General features: G+C 35.8%; 1 protein-coding gene across 2 annotated transcripts; it reads right to left on the bottom strand.

Annotated features, from left to right (window-relative positions):
• LOC137391642 (uncharacterized) lies at positions 1-12,904 on the bottom strand. 2 transcript variants are annotated; one of them, XM_068078161.1, is made up of 6 exons: positions 12,752-12,904; positions 11,550-11,639; positions 8,446-8,589; positions 2,782-2,914; positions 351-470; positions 1-213 (listed from the first exon to the last, which is right to left on the bottom strand). In XM_068078161.1, the coding sequence occupies exons 1-4, from the start codon at positions 12,873-12,875 to the stop codon at positions 2,862-2,864; spliced, it is 411 nt and encodes a 136-aa protein (XP_067934262.1). In that variant the 5' UTR covers positions 12,876-12,904; the 3' UTR covers positions 1-213; positions 351-470; positions 2,782-2,861. The 2 variants fall into 2 exon arrangements, with proteins under 2 accessions (XP_067934262.1, XP_067934263.1); XM_068078162.1 differs by lacking the exon at positions 2,782-2,914.
• Positions 12,905-13,097: the final 193 nt, after the last annotated feature.

The following is a 13,097-nucleotide window of genomic DNA, read 5'->3' as shown; positions in this document are numbered from 1 at the left end:
ATGGAAAATAAAATACAGTAAACGCTCCTACAGCCTAAACCCACTTTTACATAAATTTTTCTTAATGCAAAGAATTTATGTAATGTTTTTGCTTTGTGTTACGTAAGAAATTCAATGTCACATATACCATCAAGTCCGGGGCAAGTTCTCAAACTCGACTTGGTGAGAGTCCCATAGTTAGCCTTAAAAATATCCCTTTTGCTCTTGTCGCACCTGGGAGAGAAAACAACGTATAGGGGTACCTCTATTATAACACATGCTACCACTCTAGTTGAAGCTGTTAAAGATCGTGAGATGTGCTGATAAAGCACATAAAGTAAACAGCTGCAGCATTATTCAGCAATACATACCAGCAGTAGATTGGTGCAGAAGTTAGAGTGTCGGTTTAACTTGCTGAATGTCATGAGTTGGAGTCTCCTTGAGAGCAATCCTTTATCCTTACCTCTAACCCTGGCTCTGGACACCAACATCTATCAAAACATTATTACAATGCAAAGTCCAGCATGAAGCCGAAAAACCAATATATAACACAGAACGAAATACATATATTTTGTATTTTTTGTAGAATTAAAAGATATTAGAAGTTGTTCTCTGTTGTGATATGATATAATATTGTTATCTTGTTTTCGCTGATCATAATGCTTGCTACAATGGCGTTTGGTCAAGGTGGTCATGCTTTGGCTTGTGGGTTGTTTTGTTTACTGCTGAATATAGGATCACAAAACTTATCACAAAACAGCATTATCTATTATTTTATCTATTATCTATTATTATTTATTATATTTATATTATACTTATTATTTATTTTAATATCTATTATCTATTTTTATCTGTTATCTATTATTGGTCATACAAGTACTGTATGCTATTTTAGTTTCAATATTTAAAATGTTTACTGTATTCTTCTTATTGTAGTATACTCTTGAAAAAATTAGTAAGCAGTGCCTTTTGTGTACTTATGATGTTCTAAACAGGGATATACCACGGGGATAACGTAATTTTAATGTTCAGGTTTCAGTTGTATGAAGACATTCATTGTTGGCAATATATTGTCTATATGGCTATACTGAAGTTATGGATAGGAACCAGTGTGTTTAATTCAGTAAGTACCCATGTATTTTCAGTTCCAAACATATCCCTGATACTTTATTTGGCTTATCAAAATTATAATTAATTTTGTTACAGTAAGTATCAAGATGAGTTTAAATGTAAAATTAATTTTACAGATTCAAAGTTATACCACCCTTCTCTTCTCCTGAGTTATAATCAAATTTTTGTTCATAGGTGCATTTTATCTGTAACATTCTAATGCAACAGTGTAAATGGTTTACAAAATACAATTAAGTCAGAGGTTGGCAAACTACGCACTGCAAGCCAGATCTAGTCCATTGTTTTTTTTAATCCAGCCCACGGAAGATTGGTACAGAATTAAAGTTTGATGCAAAGGATTGTCTTTGTTTTTAATCCTTTGCATGCCAATCCCAACGCAGCCTGTCAGAACTCATTTGAGAGACCTTCCTAAAATCCTTTAATTTATATATAAATTTGTGTGATAAGCAGCCAACCATCAGTTTCAGTAATTACGGCACAATCTGTACAACTATTTTAAAGTTATTATTTATGCATGCGCAAGCTCTAAAGATTGTCAAAACATTTCTTTCTGTTTTGTGAAAAGTATTCATAAAAGCTACGTAAGAAAATTTCTGCTCTCCTAATAAATTTGTTCGGATGCTGATATCGACTAGCACAGCAGTAAAAAAGAATTTTCCAGAATAGAAGACAGAGGTGAAGAATTTGAGAAACAAACTGAAACTGAATTGTCAAAGTTGAAGCAGCAGTCGGATCGCAACTGGTAGCTGAAGTCAAGAAGCAACCAATGCTAAATCAGTGTTTCCAATTTTTCTATTTTTGTTTCCGCAAGTATTATGAACACTTGTTTATGTCAGTTGTTTTTTACTTTATCTTTGCAACATTTGATGGATTTTTAGTACATAACTTATTAATGTGCAGATTTATAGCATAGCATTACATAAGTCAATGGGCATTATTTTAACTGGGCATGCAGTGTATTAAGGCTCTTAACTCATCTTCTATTGCTTATAAAATCTAGTCTTTGCTGCAAATTGTAGTAAACATATGAATCTCTGCAAAGAGGCTGTATATAATTTTGTTAAATATATTTTAGGAGTCCAAAAATGCGTTGGAATACGGAATAAAAATACGTACTTTCAACAATACGCAACTCACGTTTAAGATATTCATATATGTGAATTGTAAGCAGGATATATTAGCTTGTAGAAAATTTTCTCAGCTTCATAATGCATATTGATTTCATGCTCACATTGGCACTTTTAAGGTAAGTTATGCCGGCTTTCATATACCATTTACAACCAAAAAACCGTTATATCAACTAGGCTTGCGATGGATTGAGAGACTTATGTACCTCCTTCTATTGCACCAAGACAGCCAGATTTTGCTGCCAACTAGCAAACATAAATATGTGCAAATAGTTTTTATACAACTATGTTGAAAATATTCAATGTTTTTTTTTCTATTTATGTTTCAAATGTAGTGTTAATAAATATAGTGTAGTTCCATGTGAGTGGACCTTTGATAGAATAGAATGTTAAAATGCTAACAGCTACTAAACTAATCACAATCTAATTTTCATCCAAACTAAACTTTAACAAGAAAGCATATCACAAACAAGGTGCCCAAGTGAAATAATGAACCAAACGCTATTAACATTGAATTTGAAAACATACAGGAGAAAACACATACATACAACAAGATGAGTATCGGTGTAGACTTTCTTGCTCCAAAACCCATCCAGGATGGGTCTGATCTATCCAACTAATGGACTAATTCAAAGAAGAGTTTGAGCTCTTTCTAGTAGCGGCGGAGAAGTCAGCAGCTGAAGACAAAGTCAAAGTGGCTATAATGCTCAGATGTATTGGTCCTACAGGCAATGATATCTTCAAGTCATTCAACTTTACAGGAGGAAAATCAAAGAACAAAATGAAAAATGTCATAGAGAAATTTGATGCTTTTTCAAACCGTGGTACTAACAAAATAGTGACGAGACACCAGCTACTATCAACTAAACAAAACACTCTAGCAATAGATGAGTATGTAACTGCACTACATAACATAGCTTGTGAAAGCATGCTTGAACGTACAGTATGTATGAGGATTTCATATTACTAGCACTTCTTCTCGGTATAAATGATGAAAAACTCAGAAGAAAGCTATTTGACGATGCTGGTGGAGATGATGGCTTAGGACTGGAACAGGCCATCAAGTAATGATGCATAACTGAGACAACAAAGAAGGATATGGCAGCATTCCAGACCAATGAGTCATTGCAGTTTGTCTCAACAAAACAACACAAGCAAGCAAAGTCACCTACCACTCAACAGGATGAAGATGATCAAAGGTCCACTCGAAGCATGAAGCCTACAAACAGGAGCACTTGTGGAAACTGTAGACAATAACATCTGCCTTGGAAATGTCGAGCTTTCGGTCAGCAGTGTTACAAATGTAAGAAATACAATCACTGGAGGTCTCAGTGCAGGTCAAAACGACAAGTGAATGTTGTTGAAGATGATATACATGTAGATGACACGGATGACTCCTTACTGTGTATTTAAGTTGTCAGGAAGAACAGGAAATTGCCTACTTCAATTAGAGCACAGGTTGGTGGCAGCCACAAACTCACTATGTTTCAAGTAAGCACTGGAGCTTCTTGTAATTTTCTCAATTATGCTGATTATGTCAATCTTGGAAATCCAAGATTAGATAAAACCCAGTTGAAACTTCGTCAATTTTGTGAAACAACAAAAGCCCTTGGAGGACTCAGCGTGGCAATAGCAGAGAAGAAGTTATACTTCTTGGTCCACAAAACTAGAAAGCACAGTCTGCTGTCACTTGATGCCTCCCTAAAGTTGGGACTGATCTCTGTCAAAGATCAATGGGTAAATCTTGTCTGCAATGCTGATCTGGATGACATTGTGGTATATACGGTATATTGTGGTATATATGGTATGGTGGATACCATATAGAGATAAAAGAAGGCTCATTTCCTCGACAGTGTCACAATAGAAAAACTCCTCTTTCCACGCTGGCTGACCTCAAAGACAAGCTAAAGTCTTACACCAAGAAACAAATATTGGCCAAGGTTGACTATCTAAAAGATTGGATTAGCAACAATGTGGCAGTGAGAACACCAAATGGGTTGCTAAGAATACGTGTAGACCCGTCAAACTTGAACAAAGTAATTCAGAGAAACCATTTTCCCATGCAAACACTGGATGATGTTCTCAGTGAGCTAGATGGAGCAAAGGTCTTTTCACTATGTGATGCTAAAGATGGGTTTCTGCAGGTAAAACTCACTGATGAGTCTAGTGACCAACCTACTTTATGGGCACCTTTTGGGAAGTACGAATGGCTCAAGATACCATTTGTATTGTCTTCTAGTCCTGAAAAGTTTCAGAGAAGGTTATCAGATGCACTCGATGGCTTAAGTGGAATAACAGTTGTGGCTGATGATATATTGATATATGGCAAAGGAGCAACACAGGAAGAAGCATTGCAGGACCACAATCAGAAGTTGGAGATGTTGTTGACTAGAACACGGAGAATTAACTTGAAACTCAACAAAGACAAATGCAAGTTTCTGATGGATACCCTACCCTATATTGGACATGTCATTACCAAAGATGGTGTTCAACCAGATCCAGCAAAGATAAAAGCCATAGGTAAAATGGTACCACCCACAAACAGTGAAGAAGTCAGACGTTTTCTTGGGCATGTGAACTACCTATCTAGCAAAATTTATTCCAAACTGTTCAGAAGAATATGAGCCACTACAAAGACTGCTCGATGTGTCTGACAAAGAATTTGTGTAGGGTGTTGACCAGAATCATTCTTTTACAGAACTGAAAAGGTTAATAAATGATACTTGCATTCTCAGATACGTACTTCGAAGCCAACCAGCCTGTAGTAGAACAGACAGAAGCAAGCACAGACAGTCTCAGAGCTGTTCTTCATCAAGATGATCGGCCTGTCTGTTATGGATCTAGAAGTCTCACAGCCAGTGAGAAGCACTATACACCAATGGAGTTTGAACTACTTGCCATTGTTTATGGGTTGCAGAAATTTGATCAGTATGTTTTTGGGAACCCTAATGTTACAGTGCATACAGATCCCAAACCACTAGAATCCATCTTCCAGAAACCATTCCAAAAAGCTCCGAGATGACTACAATCTATGATGCTGGCACTTCAGCGCTATCCTGTCAAAGTGCTATATCAACCTGAAACAAAGCAAGTCACTGCAGATATGCTATCAAGAGCACCTACAGGGGCTGCAGATATGGTAGTGTCAGATGAACAGATATTCACTATTAATCAGTTAAAGTAATTTATATTAGACCTCACAGCAAAAACCATCGGAAAATATCTTCCAGTATCTGAACAAACATACTATAGAATTCAACAGGAAACAAAAACAGACCCAGAACTAACCGTAGTACAGAAATTAGTGATGACAGGATGGCCACAGAAGTTGACAGATCTACCAGAATCTGCTAAGCTATATCATTCATACCAAGAAGAGTTAGCAGTGCTTGACGGCATCCTCTATAAAGATGCTAGACTTGTTGTACCCATACCGGTGAGACCAAATATCTTACAAAAACTTTACAGCAGTCACCAAGGTACTGCTGCAACTATCGGAAAAGCAAGAAATGCTGTATTCTGGCCACACATGGCGGATGACATACGAGTTCCAAATGAGAAATGTGTAACCTATGCATTAGATGCCCCTCCACAACCATAAGAGGTTCTTCGCAGTTTTGACATAATAAAGCCTGGAGCAAAGTTGGTATGGACATCCTGACTCACAAGAACAAAGGCTATCTAATCCTGGTGAATTATTACTCTGATTTCTTTGAATGTGAGATTCTTAAAGATTTACAATTCAGAACAATCATCAAAGCTTGTAAGACATTTTCAAGACATGGAATCCTACATCAACTACAATCTGATAACGGTGTGCAGTTTGCGCCGACAGAGTTTGCAGAGTTTAGCGAACATTGGGGATTTGCACACAACTTCTCCTCTCCAGGTCATCAGCAGTCTAATGGGAAAAAGAGCAGCGGTTAAGATTATCAAAAGGTTTATGAGAGGAGCAGAGGATTCATACTTGGCTCTCTTAGAATACCGTAATACCCCAACTGCTGGAATGGACACATCACCTACTCCGAGAATGTTTGGGCATACTACCAGGTCAATTATACCAACAGGTGGTGCCACTCAAACCAGTGTCTTACAGCAAAAAGTCAGATGGAAATTAGATATCCAAAAGCAGTACAACAAATTGGCGCGAGACCTGCTCAGCTTTTCCAAAGAAAGTCCTGTGTTGCTGAGAGACTTTCATCACAAAAGATCAAGTGGCAGCAAGGTAAAGTAGTAGATCAGCTGTCGGATAGATCATATGTTATAGCCAATGACCAAACCCAAAGAGCTGTGAGGATAAATAGAGTAGACTTAAGATTACTCACAGTAGACAACAACACTAATCTGCCAAGTAAATCTGATGCCACACTCAATTCTGATGATCAGTGGCCAGTGGTGCAAGGAGACACCATTAATACACCAGAAAATGTTCCAGCATCTCCCATATATGACACAGATTATGATGATGATGATCAACATAAGAACTCTAGCCAGCATGCCAGAAAGCCTGTAACTGTTTCCAAGTATAGCTCTCAATCTATCAAGCTACCTCTTAAGTTCAAAGACTGAGATGTAGTAGAATCAGACATATATAGACAGTGTTAACTAAACAGTACTCTTAGATATTACATGTGCATCAGTTTTGACTATGGCTGTAGAAATGGATAGTTTTCACTATGCTGAATTGGTGTTTATTGTTATACTGTTCTCAGAATCTGTTGTTTTTTTAATCCCTGTTTTTTTTAAATTAAAAGTAAAAAGGATGTTGATAAGATGCATGTTAGTTCATCGTAAGTCTCATTAGTGAGTCAACACTGTTGCATAATTTCTGTTTGTAATACTTTCTTTTGTTATTACTGTAGTTCTTTGTAAGTGGACCTTTAAAAAAATAGAACATTAAAATGCTAACAGCTACTAAACTACTAACAATGTAATCTTCATCCAAACTAAACCTTAATAAGAAAGCATATCACAGACTCCATAGCTTTTTTAATTGTGAGCTAATGTTGAACAGAATACAAAACTAACGAACGTTAACAAATATGCTAATAACTGTGTAGATGAGCAGAACATTACGAGAATGATATTTATCTTGATATCGGACAAAACTAGCGTCTTACAAGCAGACATCGGCGCAGTTGCAATCACGTGACAATACGAGCTTCATTAACAGTCCTTCATCTATCCATAAAGCTATTTTCGTAATGTCATTTTAGAGCAGTGCTTAGATATATACATTACATATTTTAACATGGCTTTGACTTTTTTTTACGTGTTACTAAGCTCAAGGCAGCAGCTACGAGCCGGTGAAAGCTCGACCTAAAGGAATTGTTAACTTTACACAAAAATCAAAGCTCTGTCACTAACGTCAGCTTAAGAATAGCCATATAGGCACTTCGATAGCTTCTAAATGCATGGAGAATATTGATATGCCACGTGAACTGCCCACTTGTCATGCTATATTACAGAAACTAGTGAAAAAGTTTATGAACGTTAAACTTCATATATTATATGAAAAACATGCCTCCACCTCACAGTCAGTGCCGCTAGACAGAAAACCACGGTCATGCGAACACTAGCTCAGAATTTTAAAAGTTGTTGAAATTCGATGTTTTCTTGTATTCTTGCTGTACTCATGCTTGTTGGCTAGTATAATATGTATATATGTTATAAACATGTGTAGGTCATGACACGTGAGAAAAATTAAAAATGAAATAATTAATATATTTAAATTGTATAAACAATATAAATATTTAATATAATATGTTTATAAAAGTGTCTCTATCTCTTTTGCTTTTAGCTTTCAAATTTTAGAAAAGCTATGAAGTATGTATTTTGCTCCATTTTTCCGTTATTATAATTGTCACATTTAAAAAAATTTTTCATTTTAGCTGTGAGAAATTATTAAACCTCATTTTTCAAAGGCTCAGCTCCTTGGGGCTGCAAGGGCTGCCCGAATTTCCCAAGGAGTTGGCTCCCAGGGCCAGCTCCTTGGGAAATTCCATGATTAAATGGAATCCCATAGAGACATAGTTAAATGGACGGTTTTTCATGAGTTTGATAGTTTCTGAGGACCCCTTTCACATTGTCAGTGTACAATAAAATAAAAAATTAGCATAAAACATAAAACTAACATCAAGTAAAGAGCATAAAATAGAAAGATTGAAATGTAAACTCAAATCATGCAATTATTGTTTATGTGACATACTCAATCTTTTCATTGTTGCTCGGGAATGTTCGCATGAAGGCTCTCTTCTTCCCTGTACAGGTTCTTTATAGGATTGAATAGCTGTTCCTTTCTTGCATCTCTCCTTCCAATAGTTATGCAATATTTTGATGTGTTGTGTTGAATCTGAATAAGTATATAAATAAATGTATAAATTATGGTGAGATACAGTGATTTGTGGTTTTTCTGTCTAGGTAGCATCTGACATCCTTTGGGGTGATCTGTGTGGTGTGTCTAAGATGAATAGGTCATTAAATACTCTTTCCCTTAAATTGTTGGCATCATAGTTCATAGTAGTTTCTGATTTCCTTGGCAAAATAAGTTCTCCTGTTTTCTTCCAGAGCAGGTATTCGACAGTCAGCCAAAATACTACACCAGCGTAGCTTGCTATAGCACTAGTACAGCTTAGCTCCTTTGACTTGTTTATTCAACATCAATAATTTTTATTGTAACATTGTTATGAAGGTTTTTCTATGTAGTATGATATGCCCTTTTAGTATTCAGTTTTTATTATAGAAAGTTGTTCAGTTTTTATGTTGTACTGCATACTTCTTGCACTTTTAGTTACAATCATTGTCCATAATAAATTTGTATTGTCCATTAATTTGCATAAAACTGTTTATAATTTATATAACTACTAAAAACAAAAGACCAAAAAATTGGTGTTTTGGTATTATAAATAATATAAATAATATATAAATAATTATTATTGTGAATGCATTGATTGTTTGTTTGAAGGCCTAAAGTTGTGAAATTGCAAGTTAACACAATTTAGCTAAAACATTCAAGCACATGCCTTATAATAGGAGTTATTTACTATGAAGTAGGAGAAAACTTGTAAATCTGGAGTTGTCACCTTTATCACTGCAGTGTGAGCTAGAGTAAAACCTGAGCTTTCTTGTGATATATCGTATATTTGATAGTGCTCTAAGGCTACCCAAAGTAGTTTTATTGGTCGATAAACAAAAACAGGTAAACTGGTCAATTGTAATTCTAATGCTGTACATGTATTAATAATAAAAGTCCATTGTAATATAAAAGTAGAGGCGGCTGATGTTTGTTTGCAACTTTCGATCCTTTTGTATAGGCTCCCTCGTTGGTTTAACTTTTCCTAAATGACGCTGGGCGTTACTAAGCTCAAGGCAATTGCTACGGGTCGACGAAGGCACGACCCAAATTATTCGGTAGCGTCACACAAAAATTAACGCTCTGTGGCTAAGGAATGTATGCTATGCGCAGTAAAACCTTCGACGAATATGGACTTTAATTAAACGCGAGTGTCATGTATAGAGGCCATCCCCACTGAATTATAATACCCCTGGAATAGCCAAAGTCATTTATCAGTGTAACAACTTAAGCGCCCATCTTGAGCCATGCTACATGGTTACGTCCCCTTTATAGTAACCTAGCAACATCGTACAACATTTAATCTCAATGAGCTTGTGGGTGCTTTTATCCATCCCCAATCTTAATCAACCTATATATCAAAGTCAAGATAAAGATCTACATATTCATTCAACTTGTATATCAAAGTCAAGCTAGCTAAAGATCTACAGATTCATAGGCTATAGGTTTTTGTTGCAGATGGCTATTGGCATGGTTTCAACAATAGGCTGACAACTCTATATGGGCTTTATATAACTTGCATTTCTTATTAACAGATGTTTCCACTAGATTTAAGGGTATCATTGGCACTGCTCGCCTTACTAGCCCAGTGAACTTTAGCTTTAAAACTTATTGACTATCTAATGAGAGATCACAATAGTTGTTTACATCGCTAAGAGCAGAAAACTTGCCAAAACTGTTGTATACATTTGACTAAAATCTTGCAACCTACATTGCTTTGTTCGAAAAGTGGTTGGATTGGCCTCGAGTCTAGATTAGCTTTAGCTATTGCGCCAGTAGGTCTCAACACAATATATCTTGATTTGTGTTATATTTATGTGTTATTCGTTAATATAGACCAAAAGCAAACTATAAATCTTAATTACAGTATGCTTGACCACAAAATTTATTTGTGATTTAGAACATAAATGATCTATGCATAGAAAATGAACCAGATGCTCGGATGCTAATATAATGTCTAATAGCATTATATATAAGAAAGTATATAATAAATTAAACAGCTAAATGACTTCGAACTGTACAAATTGTGTGCATATATAAAGCAAACTATAAATCTTAATTACATTATACCTGACCATCAAATTTTTTTGTGATTCAGAAAATAAATGATCTATACATAAAGAATTAATGAGCCAGATGCTCTGATAATCCTAATATAACGCCTCAAAGCATTATAGTATATATAAATTAAATAATACATTGAACTACTGCATGCCTGCAAACTGTACAATTTGTATGCATATATAACGAGAAGTCTTAAAAATAAATACTAACTTAAACCGGCTATAGCCAATTTATGTCACAGCGACATAACAGTTCACTGTCCTCTAAATAATAGGTTTTTTTTGTAGCATTATGTCTGATGTTCACTTTATGTAAATCTAGGTTTCTTAAGTTAGCAAAGTAGTGCTGTCTTAAATCAAAGTATGTTTCAACCACTAAAGCTGGTAGTGAGAAGTGATGAGTATCAATTCCTACAGAAGTGTAGTACAATGTTGCTTTAATGCAAATATATCATAGCAGGCAATCTCTTCTTTTACACACTTCAGAACCTTGGAATATTTCAAACATTGATTTGCTGATGTAGCCGTCTTTAGATACTTTTCGGTGCAAAGAACAGTTGTTCCAAAACCATCAGAAAGAGAAATCAAGCCACCGTTGTTCTTAACTCTTAACAGAACATGAATATCATCATATTTGCCAACTTCTTTAGACTGAACTAGGGAGAGTCTACATGACCTACAACGCAACTTTTTAAGCAGTTTTTTGACAAGCCAACCAGATAAATACGTATACAACAATGTTACCAATAAAAAGATGTGATGTAATGTTTAGCATTCCTTCGGGAAGCGTAGTTTGTCTGTCAATAACATCGTCAACAATAATCTTCACTACCAACAGTTGGTGGCGCATAGGTAGTAAAATCTTGTAATAATGCAGTGTCATAGATTTGACATTACCAGTAGATCCTGGTGTAACACCACATCTTGTAACCAAGCACCTAAAGATATGCTGGAACTGCTCCACTGATGGGTTGTTGTTCCAGCCTCCTGAAATAATAACAGTTATCCTTTTTTGCAATTGGAAATAAAACGGAAACGGTGCTAAAATATGGACTGAATAATAATGATTTATCAGTGTTATCGATCATAGACTCATTGAAGTGGGCACTACATAGAATTGCATTTTTGTTGGAGATCTACTGCCGCCTGAAACCAGTCCACCAAGTATGTCATCTTTCTGGCTTTTTCTTTTTACTCGGAAACCTGATGATAAGAAAACTAGGTAATCAAGTTATGAAACAAACATACAGATTAGGATTCATGGTCTTATAGTCAGTTATAACTAGGGGAAACTTTTATTGGCAAAGAAAAAGATTGACTTTCAACCTTTTAGAAAAATGTACCTTTGATGTTCAGGATGTTTTTTGCGTTTTAAAACATTCTTATTAACTAGCAAAAGTTTACTTTATTGACAAAAACTTGCTCGAGTGATAATGATAAAGATTGCAGCTACTAACAATGTTTGTTCTATGTAACTGGCACTCCTGATCTATGAGAACAGTGACTGTTGTTATTTGAATTTAGCAGCACCAGTACTGACCTACTTTGTCTCCAACACCAGCAAAGATGAATCAACCAGCAAAACAAATTAATTCTAGTAAAAACAGTCAATGATAGTGATGTGTAAAATAATAAAATCAGGCAAAGGTTCACTAAAGGCTGACTGTGAGTAGTAACAGAAGCAAGCTACTAACCAGCTATTAGCAAGCTACTACTAACCAGTTGCTAGCAAGCTACTACTAACCAGCTACTAGAAAGCTTATATAACCAGCTACTACTAGAAGCTACTAACCAGCTACTAGCAAGATACTAACCAGCTGCTAGCAAGCATCTAACTAACTACTAGCAAAATACTAACCAGCTACTACTATCAAGCTACTACTAGCCAGCTGCTAGCAGCTTCTAACCAGTTACTAGCAAGCTTCTAACTAACTACTAGCAAAATACTAACCAGCTACTACTATCAAGCTACTACTAGCCAGCTGCTAGCAGCTTCTAACCAGTTACTAGCAAGCTTCTAACTAGCTACTAGTAAGCTTCCTCTAAACAGCTATTGCTGTACTAGTGCTACTAATGCAGGAATAAAACGCTAAACCCACTTGTTAAATGATATATCTTTAACCCTCCGTATGTCAGGGTTGTCGTAAAAGAAGCAATTACTGGCAAAACACCGATTTCCAGCAGATAAATGAGTTTTTTCTTGGAATAACTATGATCTTCCATTTTTCTAATTACAGCCGGAAGACTATGTAGCAATGTTCAAGATGGCGCTCAAATAGTTCTACGGAAGTTTATTGGTTTAGATAGACTGATGGTATTGACAGTATAATTTAGTGGCGGCCCCTATCTAAATGCGTATTGCGCGGGCGAGGTCAAAGACAACGGTTGACAATTAAACCTTTCAGTTGTTGACCCTTTTTAGCCGGGTCAGTTTAAATCAGGTCT

Source organism: Watersipora subatra, chromosome 3 (genome assembly GCF_963576615.1).
Source record: "Watersipora subatra chromosome 3, tzWatSuba1.1, whole genome shotgun sequence".
In the NCBI taxonomy this organism is placed as follows: domain Eukaryota; kingdom Metazoa; phylum Bryozoa; class Gymnolaemata; order Cheilostomatida; family Watersiporidae; genus Watersipora; species Watersipora subatra.
Note: the sequence above shows the minus strand (reverse complement) of the source record. Positions and strands in the feature narration are given on the sequence as shown.